This window comes from Ostrinia furnacalis, unplaced genomic scaffold (genome assembly GCF_004193835.3).
Source record: "Ostrinia furnacalis isolate ACB-3 unplaced genomic scaffold, ASM419383v2 OfSCF7299, whole genome shotgun sequence".
Taxonomy (NCBI): Eukaryota; Metazoa; Arthropoda; class Insecta; order Lepidoptera; family Crambidae; genus Ostrinia; species Ostrinia furnacalis.
Genome location: NW_021137538.1, coordinates 124622 through 141454, shown reverse-complemented (window position 1 = coordinate 141454; position 16833 = coordinate 124622). Strand labels below are relative to the sequence as shown.

The following is a 16833-nucleotide window of genomic DNA, read 5'->3' as shown; positions in this document are numbered from 1 at the left end:
GAGATCGCAGATCCGCTAGCGATATGGCTCACCGGGTATTCAAAGAGCATAGGCGTTTTAATTATTATTAATAATTTACAGTTCGTTTGAAAATTTCGTGTAGCGAATGCTTTTATTAGGTTAATTTTAACAATATAATAAGATTTTTAAAAAAGTCTCGCGTCTGTTGTGCGTGCTGGTATACGCCTCCAAACATTTTTCTTTATCTCACATGAGATGTGCTTCCTGCCTTCCTTCCTTTATTTATTTATTGATTTATATAAAAAAAATAAAACATATAATACAAAGTTAATGCCTGGGATCCTTTAGGATATAATTGACGGGTGAATTTAGGTATTGCTCCCTGTTAATTTGCTCCTGTGCTAAAGCTAACAAATAGCTAGGGATAGAGTAAGTCTTAGGGCGCTTTTAAATTACAGTGGTAAATCGCAATTGCAACTAGACTATCGCGACACGCGCACGCAATATTCACAACCAATGGAAGAAAATATTAAATAGCAGGTAAGTGATTAAGGCTTAACTAGCTTTTGCCCGCGGCTTCACCCGCGTGAAATTTAGTTTGTCACATATCGTCATAAATTATAGCTTATGTGTTATTCTGGGTTATAAACAATAATACTGTAAAGTTTCATCAAAATCCATTCAGCAGTTCATGCGTGAAAGAGTAACAAACATCCAGACAAACATACATCCAAAGTTTTGCATTTATAATATTAGTAGGAAGTAGGATTGCAGGATAATAATAATATTATGATGACAAACAAGGTATTGGAAAAGGGACCAAATTCTTCAAATGACTACAATTAGTCATCAACAGGAACAGAGTCCGACATACTTGTTTCTCATCTATTCATTGTCATTAATGCAAATAATTATAAATGTATAGTTTTGATTTTGGTCTTAATGTATGTTATTATTATCAGTGACATTATTTAATGAATAATTTAATTTGACATTGATTAATTTCATATGCCATTTGACCATTGGAGGCCCATCATGGAGTTACTGCATACCTTTGTCATATTATGAACTGTGCACCACCTATGATGTCAAATAAAGTGTTTTGATTTGATATGTATTTAACGATTACCACAACTATTTTAAATTAATTCAAATATGCAACGTGAAAGTTTAATATTAATTACTACAACTAGATATAATACATTNATCACCCTACCTACTTTTGGATTTTAAAACAGTAGAATCCAATACATAATATACCTACCTATTTTTTGTTTGTGACTATTTGAAGAAAGAAGCAAAAGTTTTTTTTATTCCCTTTTTATTGACATTGGCTTCCATCAACAAGTTACGGCTGGATGTTGTTTGTTTATTGGCACCACAGATAGTGATGAGCCCATATACATTATGTATAATTATTCTCAATTAAAATATATTGTGTTAATTTTAAATATGAGATCTGTATTGCAAGCCACTTTATTTTTTTAATATGTAGCTACCTAGTATATCTCTTATTAGGTCCCTGGCAATTAACCCTGTGCTCGCGCTATGAGCATTTTGCCGCCCTCTGCAAAAAAATCGAGTTATTTTCTACACGATGCGTTTGTTAAAGTCAAGCGTTTCAGTAGCTGCCTCCCCATACTTCACCTCCATGTATTAGAAATTAGAAGAAATTTAGTGCGCAGGTGACCGCAATAGAGAACGATTGTTGAACGTATGTCACGTTTTGCGGCAAATTGCTCACTGCGCGACTACTGACGTAAGTAAAATTTGTGTGTCTGGTTTTAAGTGTAGTTTGAAGATTATTAGTATTCATTGCGTATAATGTTATTTTGACATTAATGACGTCATAACATTGATAATTACTATTAGTGCTTAATTTATTTCATGTCGTTTTCGGTAAAATTCACGTTAAATACAAAAAATTAAAAAACAAGGAAGATGTCGGATTTCGAAGAAGCTGGTGCACTAAAATTAGTGGAAAATGTTTACTAAAGTTATAAAGAAAGTAAACATAGTCATTACAATACTGTTATAGAACAATCAGCGGCAGAATCTGAAGATGATGTACCAAGGGTGCAATAGTTGTGCAAATTTACTGTGCAATGCACATTAAAAATGCACATGTGACAAGCCTGTTTTGTTGAAGCACATGTCATATGTAAGGAAAACCTTTAAGTGTGCTAGTAAGTTTAATATTTGATGATGTATGTAGGTAAAAACAATAGTGTTTCTAAGATTTCTAATAAATATTTCCTAACATTTTCAAAATATTTTTTTTTCTTTAAATTTTAACCACAAATCTTTAATAAACGTTATTTTCTAATTGTGTATGCTTTATTCTATCATTTTTAACTGATTTTCATATTTTTAAACTGTTATTTGACACACAACCGGACTTTAAGTTTGGGCGGCAAAATACTCATACGTGAGCACTCACGTTTCACGGAAAGGCGCGACTACTCTAGGGTTAACTAGAAGATGTTGAGTGGAGTCTTTATTTTTTTTAATAGCTCTAGTAACTTTTGGATGAAAATGTTGCGATATTTTAACATTGGACTTACATAATACAAACACAATATTTTAGAAAGTGTTACTTCCTGAGATGTTCTTTAGCACAACATGTATTCTTTATTCATTTTGTTGATGGATAATTTCAGTTTAGGTATGAATACAAAGACTTGAATACTGTCGCATTATTTAGAAACTTTTATTTAATTTAGTTTGTAGAAAATGAAACTATTTGATATTTAACATTTAAAACAGGAATTTCAACCGCGCAATGAGTGCATTTTGTACCATGTTTTACATTTATAAAAATTAGAGAAACCTTTCATGACAAAAGGCAAATTTTAACCTACAAATCTTGGATCACCAAAATGTTTTAACAGGCATGCTTAAAAATAATTTACTTAATTCGTAATTTACTTAATACTTAAGTAAGACGTAAACGTAATACATTTGTTCCAATAAAGTTAAAAATATGTAACTATGAAAATCTTCCGTCTAACCCTAGGGAATTTAATATTATGGCCTTCGGTTATGTTTTTTCGAAAGGAGGGTTGTTTAAGATTCCCATCATAAAGCAAAGGTTGAAACCAATGGCAAAACAACATTAATTTAAGTTTAGTACTTACTCTACTTCGATCAAAACATTTTTCATTTTACAATCAATGCCGGGCGAAATCAAATCGATAAAACATGCAGGTACTTACTTTAAATTGTAGGTTGACTGGGCGAAAATTAATTAGGCACTCATTTATTAACTACTTGTTGACAATAATTGATGCGAATTAAAATAGCAGTATTCCAATGTAAAAAATAACTTTCGACTAAATAAATTCAGCGACAAAAATGGCGACGCACGCGGCATTGACACTAGTGATGCCCCAGGCGCCCCAGCTGAATTTAATAATAATCGATCGACTAAGTCTACATCCATATGTATAAATATCGATTAAGGACCTATAATACTTATTGCCCGTCTGCGTTACTTAATCAATACGAAACCCTCCATCTGTCAATATTTGTCAAATTTCAATCATATTTTTGATGTCTGACACTTAAATGGTCATTTTTGTTATCAAAAACAAATTGATGTTTGCTTAGGAAAAGCGGGCGTTTATCCGCAGAACCAGGTGGTTAAGGGTAACCGTAACCCAAACTTTCGGATATCCGAAAAAAAAATCCGAAACCGTAACCGTAACCGATTCAAAAGTTTCGGATAGTTTCGGATGTAGGCAGTTTAAATTGTTTTTTTTTTAGTAATTAGCATTATAATGTAAAGACATAACAGCCTGATTTACCTTTATAATACCATCTAGTATCAATTTTAGTTTTTTATTTACTTTTTATTCGATGTAGTGTGCGGCCATGAATCAACGGTGTAGGACAACTATTGCAAATTGCATTCTAAAGCACAGATATCCGTAACCGTAACCGAAACTTTCGGATTTCCGAAATAAAAAAAATATCCGTAACCGTAACCGAAACCGAACCGGTATAATATTATTCCTATATCCGTAACCGTATACATAACCGAAACTACATATCCATAACATCTGCGAAGGCAGAACACACCCTCATAGAGGATGTGTTGAAAAAACGGCTTTCTGTGCCATGATAAAAAATAATAATTAATTATAAAATAGGATACTCGTAGACACTAGACAATAAAAATGGAGAATCTCTGCTATGCAGTCTTCTTGGTGCTATTAACATTACTATTTAAATACAAATTGGAACGAGTACTCGTTAGTTTGTTTTGTAGTACGAGTTTAAACTTATTTCTATACTTTACAAAAAGTAGGTATTTATGGATTTTTATATCCGTTAACTATTTCCCATGGTACAAACTTTGCTTAGTTTAAGACTAGGGGCGCAATGTAAAATGTCCAAGGATATATTTTATTTATTTATTTTATTCCAAAACTTCAGTGTAAAAGTAGTAAAAAGACAATCACATACAGCCTCCCTAGATAAAATGCAAAATATATAGTGTTTATGTTGAAAGATGATCGAAAAGCCTTTTTTTATATGGAGTTTCAACGGATTCGATTTTTGATTCGATCAAAAAATGCAACTTATCTAGGGGGGGCTGAAATCGATATCATTAAAATTAATGGAACATTCCTTTTGTTACATTCATAATGTTGGCAACGAATCTGTCAAAAATGGGTCCGATTCTCGCGTCATCCTACTAAAATCATAAAATGCGAAAGTTTTGATGTCTGGATGGATCGGGATGGATGGATGTATGTTTNAGGCTATACTTTGTCTTTGTTACTCTTTCACGCAAAAACTACAGAACGGATTTTGATGTAACTTTACAGTATTAATGAAAATTCAGTACTTATGTAGGTAAAAACTTTTGAAATTTTCTTTTATGAAGTCCTTAAAATAGTCTCGGCCGCGCCACATCTTTACTTTTAAAACTATTGAAACTCAAGGGAAAGAAAGAAAAATTAAAACTGGAGACTTGGCTGTATGCTGTATGGCATAATGTCTGTGCCTTTTCAAGAAGAATCGAACCCAAAAAAGTCTTAGTTGACATTGATGACAGCTAATAAAAAAAAAAAATGTCAGATTTTTGTGTAATCTTTCTTTGGTGATTTTCGAGTTTAATCGTTTTTTTACTAAAAACATATGTTTTCAAATGGATTTCGAAGTTTCTCGATTGTGATTTCATAGATATATTGATAGTTAAACAAAATTATACAAGTGAAGCAGTTGCATGGGAATTCATTAGCACTAATTTTTAGAGTCAAGAAATGAAACATGAATAATAGTTCTGGATATTTATCTGAGCTGCATTGCCCGAAGGATGCACTGACCAATAATTATGGGTGGTTCATGCAATTCCTTTTAGCAGTGTTAGCTTTTACTTGCTTAATTGGTAAGTCACTTCTCAATAGTTCAAGGTTGAATTCAAAGTGCTGCCTAATTTGTTCCATCATTGCAACATTTCCATTTGCGGCATGACCGTCGGTTTAATTGAGATGCACCTTTTGTATTACAATATTTCGCTTGAAAATGGTACATGTTAAACTAATAGATTCTAAAATAATTTGCTCTTTCATGTTGGTATTCGCCTGAATACTGTTTTTTATAATTTTAATAATTAAATCAATATTATGTACACTTTTTCTGTAATTACTAATTGAAAATGAACTATTGACCAATTGGACAAATTACTTAACTAGGAACTACAACATTTTTTGCTAATTAGCCTTAAATTGTAATTAAGTTATAATTATTATTAAAATTTATTTATTTATTTATTTTTTCAAGAATTTGAATTTGTAATTTGCTAAATGAATGTGAATTTTTATTTGAAGAAAAAATCAATTTTTATTCTAGGCAAAAGATTCTGTGAACCCCGATATGCAAGGAGGCCCTGGCTAATTTGGTTCTATGACACGTCTAAACAAGGACTTGGGGCGCTACTTATACATGCAGCCAATGTCTGGCTGTCCCCACACTTTACAGGAAACACNTAATTCAAGGAAACGAAAACTGTTCATTTTTGTAGAACTTTAACTATTGCAATTTAAAGGAAATTTAGTTCAATTTATTTTAAAATTTACTTTCTTTTATAAATTTTATCGTATATGTTTGACGTTTACAACATTCGGTCAACATACATCAAAATTTTGGAAGCCTTTTGTTAGAGTTACCTCGAAATGGATTCAGGATGGATGAATGCTGCAGAGTTTTTGGATTATTAGAGTATACTCTGCTCATAAGGTAACCCCACAAAAAGAAGTCTGCTGGAATGAGATTAGCGCTTCTTAGAGGCAATGAGATTTTACCCCTGCTTAATTGGTTTGTTGCATTGAAAGGATGATTAATTTTTGAGAGCGCTATACTATTAGGCTGAAATGCTTTTTGATTTCAAACCTGCAAGATTCGCAAGGCTGTGACCAGAGCACTTGGTTTCATCAATATGGGGCTACGTGTCACACTTCAAATGAGAGCATTTAGATGGTAAGAGACATGTTCCCACAAAAAAATAATTTCAGGCAGGGGTGACATCTCCTGGCCCCCAGGAAGCCCTGATCTCATTCCAGAAAATTCTTTTTTGTGGTATTACATTAAGAATAGAGTGTTCTTTTATAATCCAACAACCATGCAGCAACTGAAGCTGAGCATTCGGCAAAAAATTGAAAATAGGTTTCGAGGTAATTCTAACGAACGCTTTTCAAGATTTTGATGTGTGTTGATCGAATGTTGTAAGCGTCAAGGAAATCTCCTGGGCGATGTAATTCAATAAAGTTAAATTTAAAAATAAATTGCATTAAATTTCCTTTAAATTGCAATAGTAAAAGTTCTATAAAAAATTACAGTTTTCGTTTCCTTGAATTTTCAAAAGTGAACTTTCTTCTGGGCCACCCTGTACCAGTTTTGTTTTGAGAAATTATTAAGGTAAAAGACCCGACCATGGGACGGTTTATGTAGGTAGATGTCCTGAATATTGAGAGTAATTAAAAAAAATGTAGAATTCTTTTTAATACACAATTTGATACCTTTTAGAGTAAAAAGGCCTTTATTATGTTCAAATTTAATGCAATTTAAAGAGAAAACAATAAAGACTGACTGATTACCTATTGATTATAATAACGTTTTCTTTATTTTTCCCTCAAAATATGAGCCTTGTAAGGAAGTTTCGGTTTCGGTTTCGGTTTCGGCCGAAATAGACACCGTTGCCGAAATTCGTTTTCGGTTTCGGTTTCGGTCGTAAAACTAGTTTCGGTCGGACACTATTATTTTTTCAAGAATTTGAATTTGTAATTTGCTAAATGAATGTAAATTTTTATTTGAAGAAAAAATCAATTTTTATTCTAGGCAAAAGATTCTGTGAACCCCGATATGCAAGGAGGCCCTGGCTAATTTGGTTCTATGACACGTCTAAACAAGGACTTGGGGCGCTACTTATACATGCAGCCAATGTCTGGCTGTCCCCACACTTTACAGGAAACACTTGTACATGGTTTGTATATTAATTAATTATTCTGGAATGTATTGTATAAAGTTTTAATAGTTACATTATCAGTGGATAATGTATAGATCAGTTTATATTTTTTCTTACAACAAAAAAAAATATTTCACTATGCATAATTATGCCACCTTATTGACTCAAAATAAAAACAGTTTAATTAATTTTGGTAATTTTTAATATTGCCATGATAAAGACCCAATAATGCTCATTTGTTTTATCTTATCAGGTATATTGTTAATTTTATGATGGACTCCACATTGGGCCTACTGATTATATGGGCCGGAATTCGACTTGCTCAATATTATGCTAGAACATATGACATACCATTAATTAATTTTGGTGAATATGGTAAGTGTTATACCTAATAGTACCTTAACTTTAACCAAACTTTGTATGTAATTATTTTTTTAAAAGATTATATCTGTTAACTATACTTTTATTATTTTATAACACCATAAAAACCTGTACACAAAATATTTTTTTTTACATTGAAGGGAGTTCTAGGATGAAAACATGCCCAAGTCTTATTTTTATTTTTGTCTGTGTGTGCATTATGCAAAAACTGCTATACCGATTTTGATGCGTTTTTCACTGTTTAGTAGCTTGGGCTGCCTTGCTAGTGTAAAGTGATCTCAATTGAGTGGGTAGATAGAAGCAGTTTTACAGTAACCTTTCTCTCACCATTCACTAAACTGAAACTGAGGTCATTTAACCCTTAACCACTGACGTACGTACGTGGTACGTCGGTCAAACGGTTTTTCGTTCAAAACTTCATTTTGTGCGGGAATTTTTGCGTGTCCTTTTTGGTAGTTTCCTAGTGGCCAGAGATGCGTGTGCGACGGGAGAAAATAGATGGGTAGCACGTCCCTAAGTAGGAGAGCTAGACCACCCGACGTATGTGGTACGTAACGTCAGTGTTAGTGTAACTTTTTCAACATCGCTTTTGTATGTTGGTCCATAGAAAAATTTAATTGTTAGCAGTCTAATTTATTTACTTGGTCGTCTATATATAAAGTAGAGATGAAACGGATATCCGGCAACTATCCGGTAGGCCGGATATCCGGCCCTAATTTACTATCCGGCCGGATACCGGATAGTAACTCACTATCCGGCCGGATACCGGATATTAAAAAAAAAAACGACAATGTCCTATTAATAAAATGAAATACATTAATCTTTGAGGTAAATATCAATAAAATGGCTTACAATAATGACGGCTTTTATTTAAAGTCCAAAAAGTTACAAAAAAGCCATATTAAGGCCTTTCAAAACTAATTTATTTTTCTGGGCTATTCACTCTAATGACGAATACATAGATAAATAGTAAATATCCTTTAATGTCGAAATATTGCCAAATAAAATAGGCGATTTTTTTTTCACTGATGGTCTGATGACATCATGCAACTACACTGGTAACACTGGTCATCACAAAGATCGACCCTCCCGCGACAAGCACTTTCAAACGTATGCATCTCCACTTCCCACCAATATTGGCACCATTTAAAAGCCTAGTTCTAAACTTCATTTCATTAAAGGAAAGGTTTTTACCCCAAAAATGTGTCTGTAGAAGAATCCAGAGTCACTTCTTCAAAAAATAGGTAGTTACGCTTGAGCTGACTTTTATGGCTATAAAACTGTTAAGTTGGGATTAATCGCTATCCATCTGTTAAAGAGGACACGTGAGATTATTATTTGGTTTTATAACCATAAAAATGGGTCTAATTGATCCCAGAGGTGAGCCCAAAGTGAGGTCTTTTTTCAAGTCATTTATTGTATATCGCGTTTATGTTAATCGTTTATTAAGAAATTAAATGTGTTTATCTTTAAGGATATTTATTGGGCTTTCAAATAAGCTTTAGTTCATGGCTTTGGATTTGACTTCTTCTGAAGATTGTATACCATATTTTCATATTTTCTAGCTAGTTTGAAGCACGGCAAACTGGTGACCAGGTCATCAAACAAAGAAAGACTGTAGAAAATAACCTTCCTAAATGAACTGTATTAAAAAGTGACTTAATTTGTGAATTATTGCTATTGAGATTTTTTCCTGATTAAAACTGTTATTAATCTTTAATATGGCCAAAATAGAAGTTCCTAGTGTTGTCGAATATTATTGTGTTGATTTAAAAAAAATGCCTGTCTAAATTTTATTACATCTGGAGGATTTCACCAATATCATACTATTCTATTAATGTTACTATGTTTATTTTACTATCTCTGTTTAATATAAACATGTGTGAATAATTTAAATTCAAATTTCACCAAAGTTACGCTCTATTGATACATCAGGAGGTCTTCAAAGTTACGTACGTATGCCGTACGTACGTCAGTGTTAGTGTAACAAAATGACACGTCAGTGGTTAAGGGTTAAAATAGTCATCTAATTATTTTATATTTTATAGGGAAACCACCGATGTGCTCAGCGTGGATATGCCAATGCATATTGTACGCTGCGCTTGCGACGTTCGCCAAGTCAGTACTGGCTCTAGTTCTGCGGCTGCCGATAGTCGTGGAAGTCCTCTCCACGCTGCGACTGTCGCCGGTGACCGACGCGCGCCTCGAGCTCGCTGTAGTATTGCTCATCATACCCTTCTTTGTTAATGTAAGTACTATCAAGCTGAACTATATCTTGTGTAGTTGTGATAGGAGCGATATTGCAACCGCTTGCGACGTTCGCCAAGTCAGTACTGGCGCTGGTTCTGCGGCTGCCGATAGTCGTGGAAGTCCTCTCCACGCTGCGACTGTCGCCGGTGACCGACGCGCGCCTCGATCTCGCTGTAGTATTGCTCATCATACCCTTCTTTGTTAAATGTAAGTACTATCAAGCTGAACTATATCTTGTGTAGTTGTGATAGGAGCGATATTGCAACCGCTTGCGACGTTCGCCAAGTCAGTACTGGCGCTGGTTCTGCGGCTGCCGATAGTCGTGGAGTTTCTCTCCACGCTTCGACTGTCGCCGGTGACCGACGCGCGCCTCGAGCTCGCTGTAGTATTGCTCATCATACCCTTCTTTGTTAATGTAAGTATCTACCTACTATCAAGCTGAACTATATCTTGTTTAGTTGTGATAGAAGCGATATTGCAAACGCTTGCGACGTTCGCCAAGTCAGTACTGGCGCTGGTTCTGCGGCTGCCGATAGTCGTGGAAGTCCTCTCCATACTGCGACTGTCGCCGGTGACCGACGCGGGCCTGGAGCTCGCTGTAGAGCAGGGTACTCATCTATCCGTGTAGCATGTAATGTATCAGATACTGTATCAAGTGAGTACATAGGCATGAGCCCGCTGCTCGCTGCTCGCGCGTGGTTCGCAGGGAGATCGCAGCGACCCGCCGTGGGGCGGTATCACTGCGAGCACAAAGGCTGCTCGCTGTGGGATCCAATAGCTCGCAGCCAAATACGTGATGACCGTGGACGAGCCGTACTCACTTGAAGGTTGGTTACGTTACATGTTACATGGCAGGTGAGTACCATCTCATCATACCCTTCTTTGTTAATGTAAGTGCTAAAAACACGATGGCATTAGAGATAAACACTAGCATCTTATAATGATTGGAATAGGTGTGATATTGCCACAAAAATCGCAGTCCGATGTGCTGTCGACTGTACTAAAACAGATGTTATTTTACCACCCATTATTTTAACCCTTTTCTTGGCATTGTGCATTTAAAGATACGTTGACCAAAACAAAAATATGGGGAAGAAACCAAAAACCATTTTTAAATGTTTTTTTAATATTACGTTAGACCAAATACTACAGATTGTGTTACACAGTATAGAATCGCTACAGGCTGCACAGATTTAACAGTAATATTCATAATGTCAGACCGTTGACAGGCGTCTACGCACCGGCTAATATTTTTTATTATTTTCGGTGTTTTTTTTAAAGAATATTGGTGATTATCTGTAGTAATATGGATAGTAAATAAAGGTTTCTTGTTGATAGTGCTGTTTTTTCATCCCAAATTTTGTATAATTATTCTTGTATGACGCGGATTGTCCGAATGTATCTCTAAATGCACACTGTCAGATACGTAATAATTTACTTTCAATTTTAAAAAAAAATATTTCACTATGCATAATTATGCCACCTTATTGACTCAAAATAAAAACAGTTTAATTAATTTTGGTAATTTTTAATATTGCCATGATAAAGACCCAATAATGCTCATTTGTTTTATCTTATCAGGTATATTGTTAATTTTATGATGGACTCCACATTGGGCCTACTGATTATATGGGCCGGAATTCGACTTGCTCAATATTATGCTAGAACATATGACATACCATTAATTAATTTTGGTGAATATGGTAAGTGTTATACCTAATAGTACCTTAACTTTAACCAAACTTTGTATGTAATTATTTTTCTAAAAGATCATATCTGTTAACTATACTTTTATTATTTTATAACACCATAAAAACCTGTACACAAAATATTTTTTTTTACATTGAAGGGAGTTCTAGGATGAAAACATGCCCAAGTCTTATTTTTATTTTTGTCTGTGTGTGCATTATGCAAAAACTGCTGTACCGATTTTGATGCGTTTTTCACTGTTTAGTAGCTTGGGCTGCCTTGCTAGTGTAAAGTGATCTCAATTTAGTGGGTAGAAGAAGTTTTACAGTAACCTTTCTCTCACCATTCACTAAACTGAAACTGAGGTCATTTAAAATAGTCATCTAATTATTTTATATTTTATAGGGAAACCACCGATGTGCTCAGCGTGGATATGCCAATGCATATTGTACGCTGCGCTTGCGACGTTCGCCAAGTCAGTACTGGCGCTGGTTCTACGGCTGCCGATAGTCGTGGAAGTCCTCTCCACGCTGCGACTGTCGCCGGTGACCGACGCGCGCCTGGAGCTCGCTGTAGTATTGCTCATCATACCATTCTTTGTTAATGTAAGTACTATCAAGCTGAACTATATCTTGTGTAGTTGTGATAGGTGCGATATTGCAACCGCTTGCGACGTTCGCCAAGTCAGTACTGGCGCTGGTTCTGCGGCTGCCGATAGTCGTGGAAGTCCTCTCCACGCTGCGACTGTCGCCGGTGACCGACGCGCACCTGGAGCTCGCTGTAGTATTAGTAATCATACCCTTCTTTGTTAATGTAAGTGCTAAAACACGACGGCATTAGAGATAAACACTAGCATCTTATAATGATTGGAATAGGTGTGATATTGCCACAAAAATCGCAGTCCGATGTGCTGTCGACTGTACTAAAACAGATGTTATTTTACCACCCATTATTTTAAGAGTGTTTATCGTGTCGTGACCTACCGATTAGCAAACTGCGTCGTGATTGTCGCGACTAATATTCTTTTGAAGAACAAAAATATGTAGGGCAGACACGGTAATGACGCTTTTTCATTTGAATGCTTTGGACTTTGTTGTCAATAAATACACCTATAATTACGTATCGAAAATACGTCATTCCAGTCTATACCTACCATCCAAAATCGTAAAATGAAAACCTTTGCTTAATATGAAATTGAAAATTAACACTATTTCTTTTAGATATTTATGTTTGCACAGATGTTTATTATGCACAGTATAAACATTGTCAAAGCTGTTTTTTGATTGTTCTGTATGTATTTAATACAGTGACGTGTAATTTATGTAAATAGAAAACCATTACCATAGTAATTTTTGTTTCAGATTTTAATATTTTGGGTGACAGACAACTTCCTTATGTACCATCCAAGAGGAGTTAATTCTAAAATCAAGACTAAGGTAAATAATAAGAGATCTGTTTGAAAGATAAGTAAATTACGTGTGTAGAGTTAAATGAACTTTTAACTAAATTACCTAGGTACTTATGCTTATCATGTAAAAATAAACAGACATGACTTGACTCGCGTAAATGTAATGAAAAGATTTCAAGTACTTATCATTTATTATTGTTAACGTTAAATTATGGTGTTAAAGATTTTTTTTATTTGTCAAAACAAAAATTATAAATACCTTCGTATCTGCCGCGCCAATATGACAGCATTACAACTTTACAACTACCTTCAGGATTATTTGTTAATCGAGTGATATCATTCAAGGTGCGTTACCAGTCTATCAAGAAAGAGAAATCAGGGTCTGATGAAGAGGAGCATTCGGCGGACGAAAGGCTCCTGGGCTCCAGCGTATGACCCTACCCCCGGCCCTCCACGCTACGGGCTTAACCTTCGCTACTTTAGATAAGTACCTCGGGCTACTTGTCTTTGCTACACAATGTTGACATGGACACGGGAGCGGGTACAGTCAGCGTCAAATACACTCGACATCAAATAAATCGCACCTCCCGCGACAAGCACTTTCAAACGTATGCATCCCCACTTCCCACCAATATAGGCACCATTTAAAAGCCTAGTTCTAAACTTCATTTCTTTAAAGGAAAGGTTTTTACCCCAAAAATGTGTCATTAGAAGGATCCAGAGTCACTTCTTCAAAAAATAGGTAGTTACGCTTGAGCCAACTTTTATGGCTATAAAACTGTCAAGTTGGGATTAATCGCTATCCATCTGTTAAAGAGGATACGTGTGATCATTATTTGGTTTTATAACCATGGTCTGATTGATCCCAGAGGTGAGCCCAAAGTGAGGTCTTTTTTCAAGTCACATATATGGTATATGTTAATCATTTATGAAGAAATTAAATGAGTTCTTCTTTAAGGATATTTATTGGGCTTTCAAATAACACCAATTTTGTTGGGGCACCATGATTGTGTCAGAAGAAAATCATTAAAGTTCGCGTCGCGGAAGGTGCGGTTTATTTGATGTTGAGTGTAGTTCGTGACATCCAAATTAGCCAATAAGTTCGCAACACGTCTTTGTTACCTATGAAATAAGGTTGTGTTGTCAACTTTTTGGCCACTTTGGGTGTCACGAACTATATAACGCTGACTGTACGTGGTGTTTGACATTGCATAAGCTTTACAAGTCTAGGTGATCGTTATTTATTTGCTGTGATACCGAATTGTTATGATATTATCATTCTATTAGTATGTAAGTCGAAACGTTCACGAATATCTAAATTGAAAAAGATCACCTAATTCTAAGACGCTGGTCATACAGAAAAAACTTCGTCTCGGTTAAAGTGGGTGAGTTCAATCCCTTATCAGTACGTCGCGTCGAAGAATTCGCGTCACACATTTATATAGCTTCTTATCAAAATCGTTATAATTGACCGCAAGTTCCGTTTGGAACTTGTAAACACAAGTAATCTAAGCATACACACTCAGAAAATCTTACGCTCGTATTCACAAACATTATTATGAGGTCTCACAGTGCGCGTGGACGCACAGGGTCACACACGAACCAATCTCAGAGCTCTATTCAACGCTGTGTGTTCGACTTGCAGCTTCACTTAAGCAAGCATAGTTGGTGAAAACGGGTGTTAATTACTTACCCCCTTACTAATAAAACTTACACGCTCGTTGAACAGTGTTTTAAAGTGACGTTTAGTATGGAAATGTTACTTTAAAACAGTGTTCAACAACTGTGTAACTTTTTATTAGTAAGGGGGTTACAGTCTTACACGTTTTAAACATTTTGCAGCAAAGGCAGAGGCCCTGACTATATGATGTAATATAATCATGTAAATGGCCGTCGTGTACCGTAAACCGTTATAAGGATTCATTTTATTTTTATACCTACTTATTTATCACATGGATTTATATCTAGAATTTATAATAATTTTCATACTTTACGTGTTCACGGATGATGGGCTACACACACATGGGATGTTTGTTACACTGTTACCTTTAAGAAGGAGCCTTTTATTTCTATTTATATGTATATTTTGTTTTGTATATGCCATGTGTGGTCATTTGTGATATCAATGTATTCACAGTGAAATATTATTATAAGCAAAATCTGGGGAAGGGATGTTTATTAATTTGTTGGTCTTAGAGAGAAAAATGCGTATAAAGATCGGGCACTATTCATAGTAAAATTAATGAATTTTTGGTTGATATGAAATCATTTAAAACTCTCGTATATTTTTTTTATTTCCACTAAACAAAGACTAAATTATGCACTTTTTGGGCCATTTAAATTATAATTATATTTAATTTCTACAAAATACAATTTTAAAAAATTGCAATGAATAACATTTCAAATAAATAAATAAAACCATAAGTAAGTAATAATTGAAAATAAGGCTTCTTTTGAATTTAATGTTTGTAAAGAGTTGCAATTTTTTTCTTATTATTTCTCGTTAACATTGATGTAATCGGTTTTAAGGGAATTGAATTGTATTGAACCATTATGTACAAATGCGCTTCATATTAATTAATTAGGGATATAAAAATATTTTTGTATGTTTCATTTTTAAAATGAAATTGTTTAATATATCGTTCCTAGTATGGTATAGTACTTAGGTTTCGTAGTAGTGCCATTATGATTTGATAAAAAATATGTACTCTAACATCGAATAAAGACTGATCAAGTCATTTAATACTAATTCTTCCACTGAAAAATGGTTTCGTTATTTGATCGAAATAGATTTGCGTTTCTAAATTCTTCCGTTAGCCTATTTTGAAACGTTAAATAATGTTAGTACGTTAAATTGCAAATATTTTAAACAACAAACATGTTGACGAAAACTGGTAGGTGGGTCAGTAAGGAGAGAATAACCTTTTGTTATCAATCCAAGCATTATTTGTAAAAGACAATTTTATCTGTGCCAATTGATTTAAATGTTTTATTGTTATTGACATTATTAATCATCGCGTCATCAATTTTTCATATCAGAATCTCATAATTTCAGAATGTCTAAAAAATCATCACAAATCGCCTAATTTTTCATTCTTTTGCAGTTGCTATTTAATTATAATGAAACATAACTACAAGAGGATTTAGTTAATAGTTAAATACATAACTTATATAATATTTATGTAATGAATTTTTTGAAATACACTTTAAAACACAACATCATTCATCATTTGAATATAGATTTAGAAAACTTGATTACCAAAAGTGGGTAAGGATAATGTATTCAATAGTTTTTGTTCACTCCTCATTTTATTATTCAAATCCAAATGTCAAAAAATTGTTGGAAAACAGAAATATAGGTGGAAACAAAATTGGAATATTATGTATGTCTAACTCCTGAAATAGAGAAAGAGGTAAATTGTTTTAAATAGTTCTCTTGATAAAGTTACAAATACGTTACTTACCTATCTATCTTTTCACATCAATATCTAAGTAAAATTATCAACTGGTCATATATTTTATTGTGATGAATATTCTAGTTAAATTAGGTAAATATTTTTTTTAAGAACGGATTTTGTGAAAAATATATAAATGTAAGTAAGTATGTACATATTATAATATTATATTTGTGCATCTGTTTATTGTTTGTGCGAATATAATTCACTTAAAAAAA

General features: G+C 34.1%; 2 protein-coding genes across 3 annotated transcripts in view; one reads left to right on the top strand and one right to left on the bottom strand.

The window, feature by feature from the left end:
- HnRNP-K (Heterogeneous nuclear ribonucleoprotein K) overlaps positions 1–3344 on the bottom strand; it is a 33959-nt gene extending 30615 nt beyond the window's left edge. For both annotated transcript variants that reach the window (XM_028319600.1, XM_028319603.1), the window contains exon 1: positions 3177–3344. The gene's annotated coding sequence lies outside the window, so the exon portion shown is untranslated. The remainder of the gene's footprint in view (positions 1–3176) is intronic.
- Positions 3345–5053: 1709 nt separating this feature from the next.
- LOC114363795 (store-operated calcium entry regulator STIMATE) lies at positions 5054–14648 on the top strand. The gene is made up of 8 exons (XM_028319616.1): positions 5054–5356; positions 5821–5949; positions 7435–7450; positions 7686–7807; positions 9862–10061; positions 13114–13188; positions 13506–13718; positions 14232–14648. Exons 1-7 carry the CDS (start codon positions 5239–5241, stop codon positions 13593–13595), a joined length of 750 nt encoding a protein of 249 aa, XP_028175417.1. The 5' UTR covers positions 5054–5238; the 3' UTR covers positions 13596–13718; positions 14232–14648.
- The last annotated feature ends 2185 nt before the right edge of the window (positions 14649–16833 follow it).

What these genes read in the sequence shown, in the direction of transcription:
- LOC114363795 (XM_028319616.1), top strand. Translation starts at nt 5,239, where the DNA reads ATGAATAATAGTTCTGGATATTTATCTGAGCTGCATTGCCCGAAGGAT. An exon ending in AGCTTTTACTTGCTTAATTG is followed by an intron (nt 5,357 to 5,820) that starts GTAAGTCACTTC and finishes TTTTTATTCTAG; the next exon opens with GCAAAAGATTCTGTGAACCC. An exon ending in TCATACCCTTCTTTGTTAAT is followed by an intron (nt 10,062 to 13,113) that starts GTAAGTACTATC and finishes TTTTTGTTTCAG; the next exon opens with ATTTTAATATTTTGGGTGAC.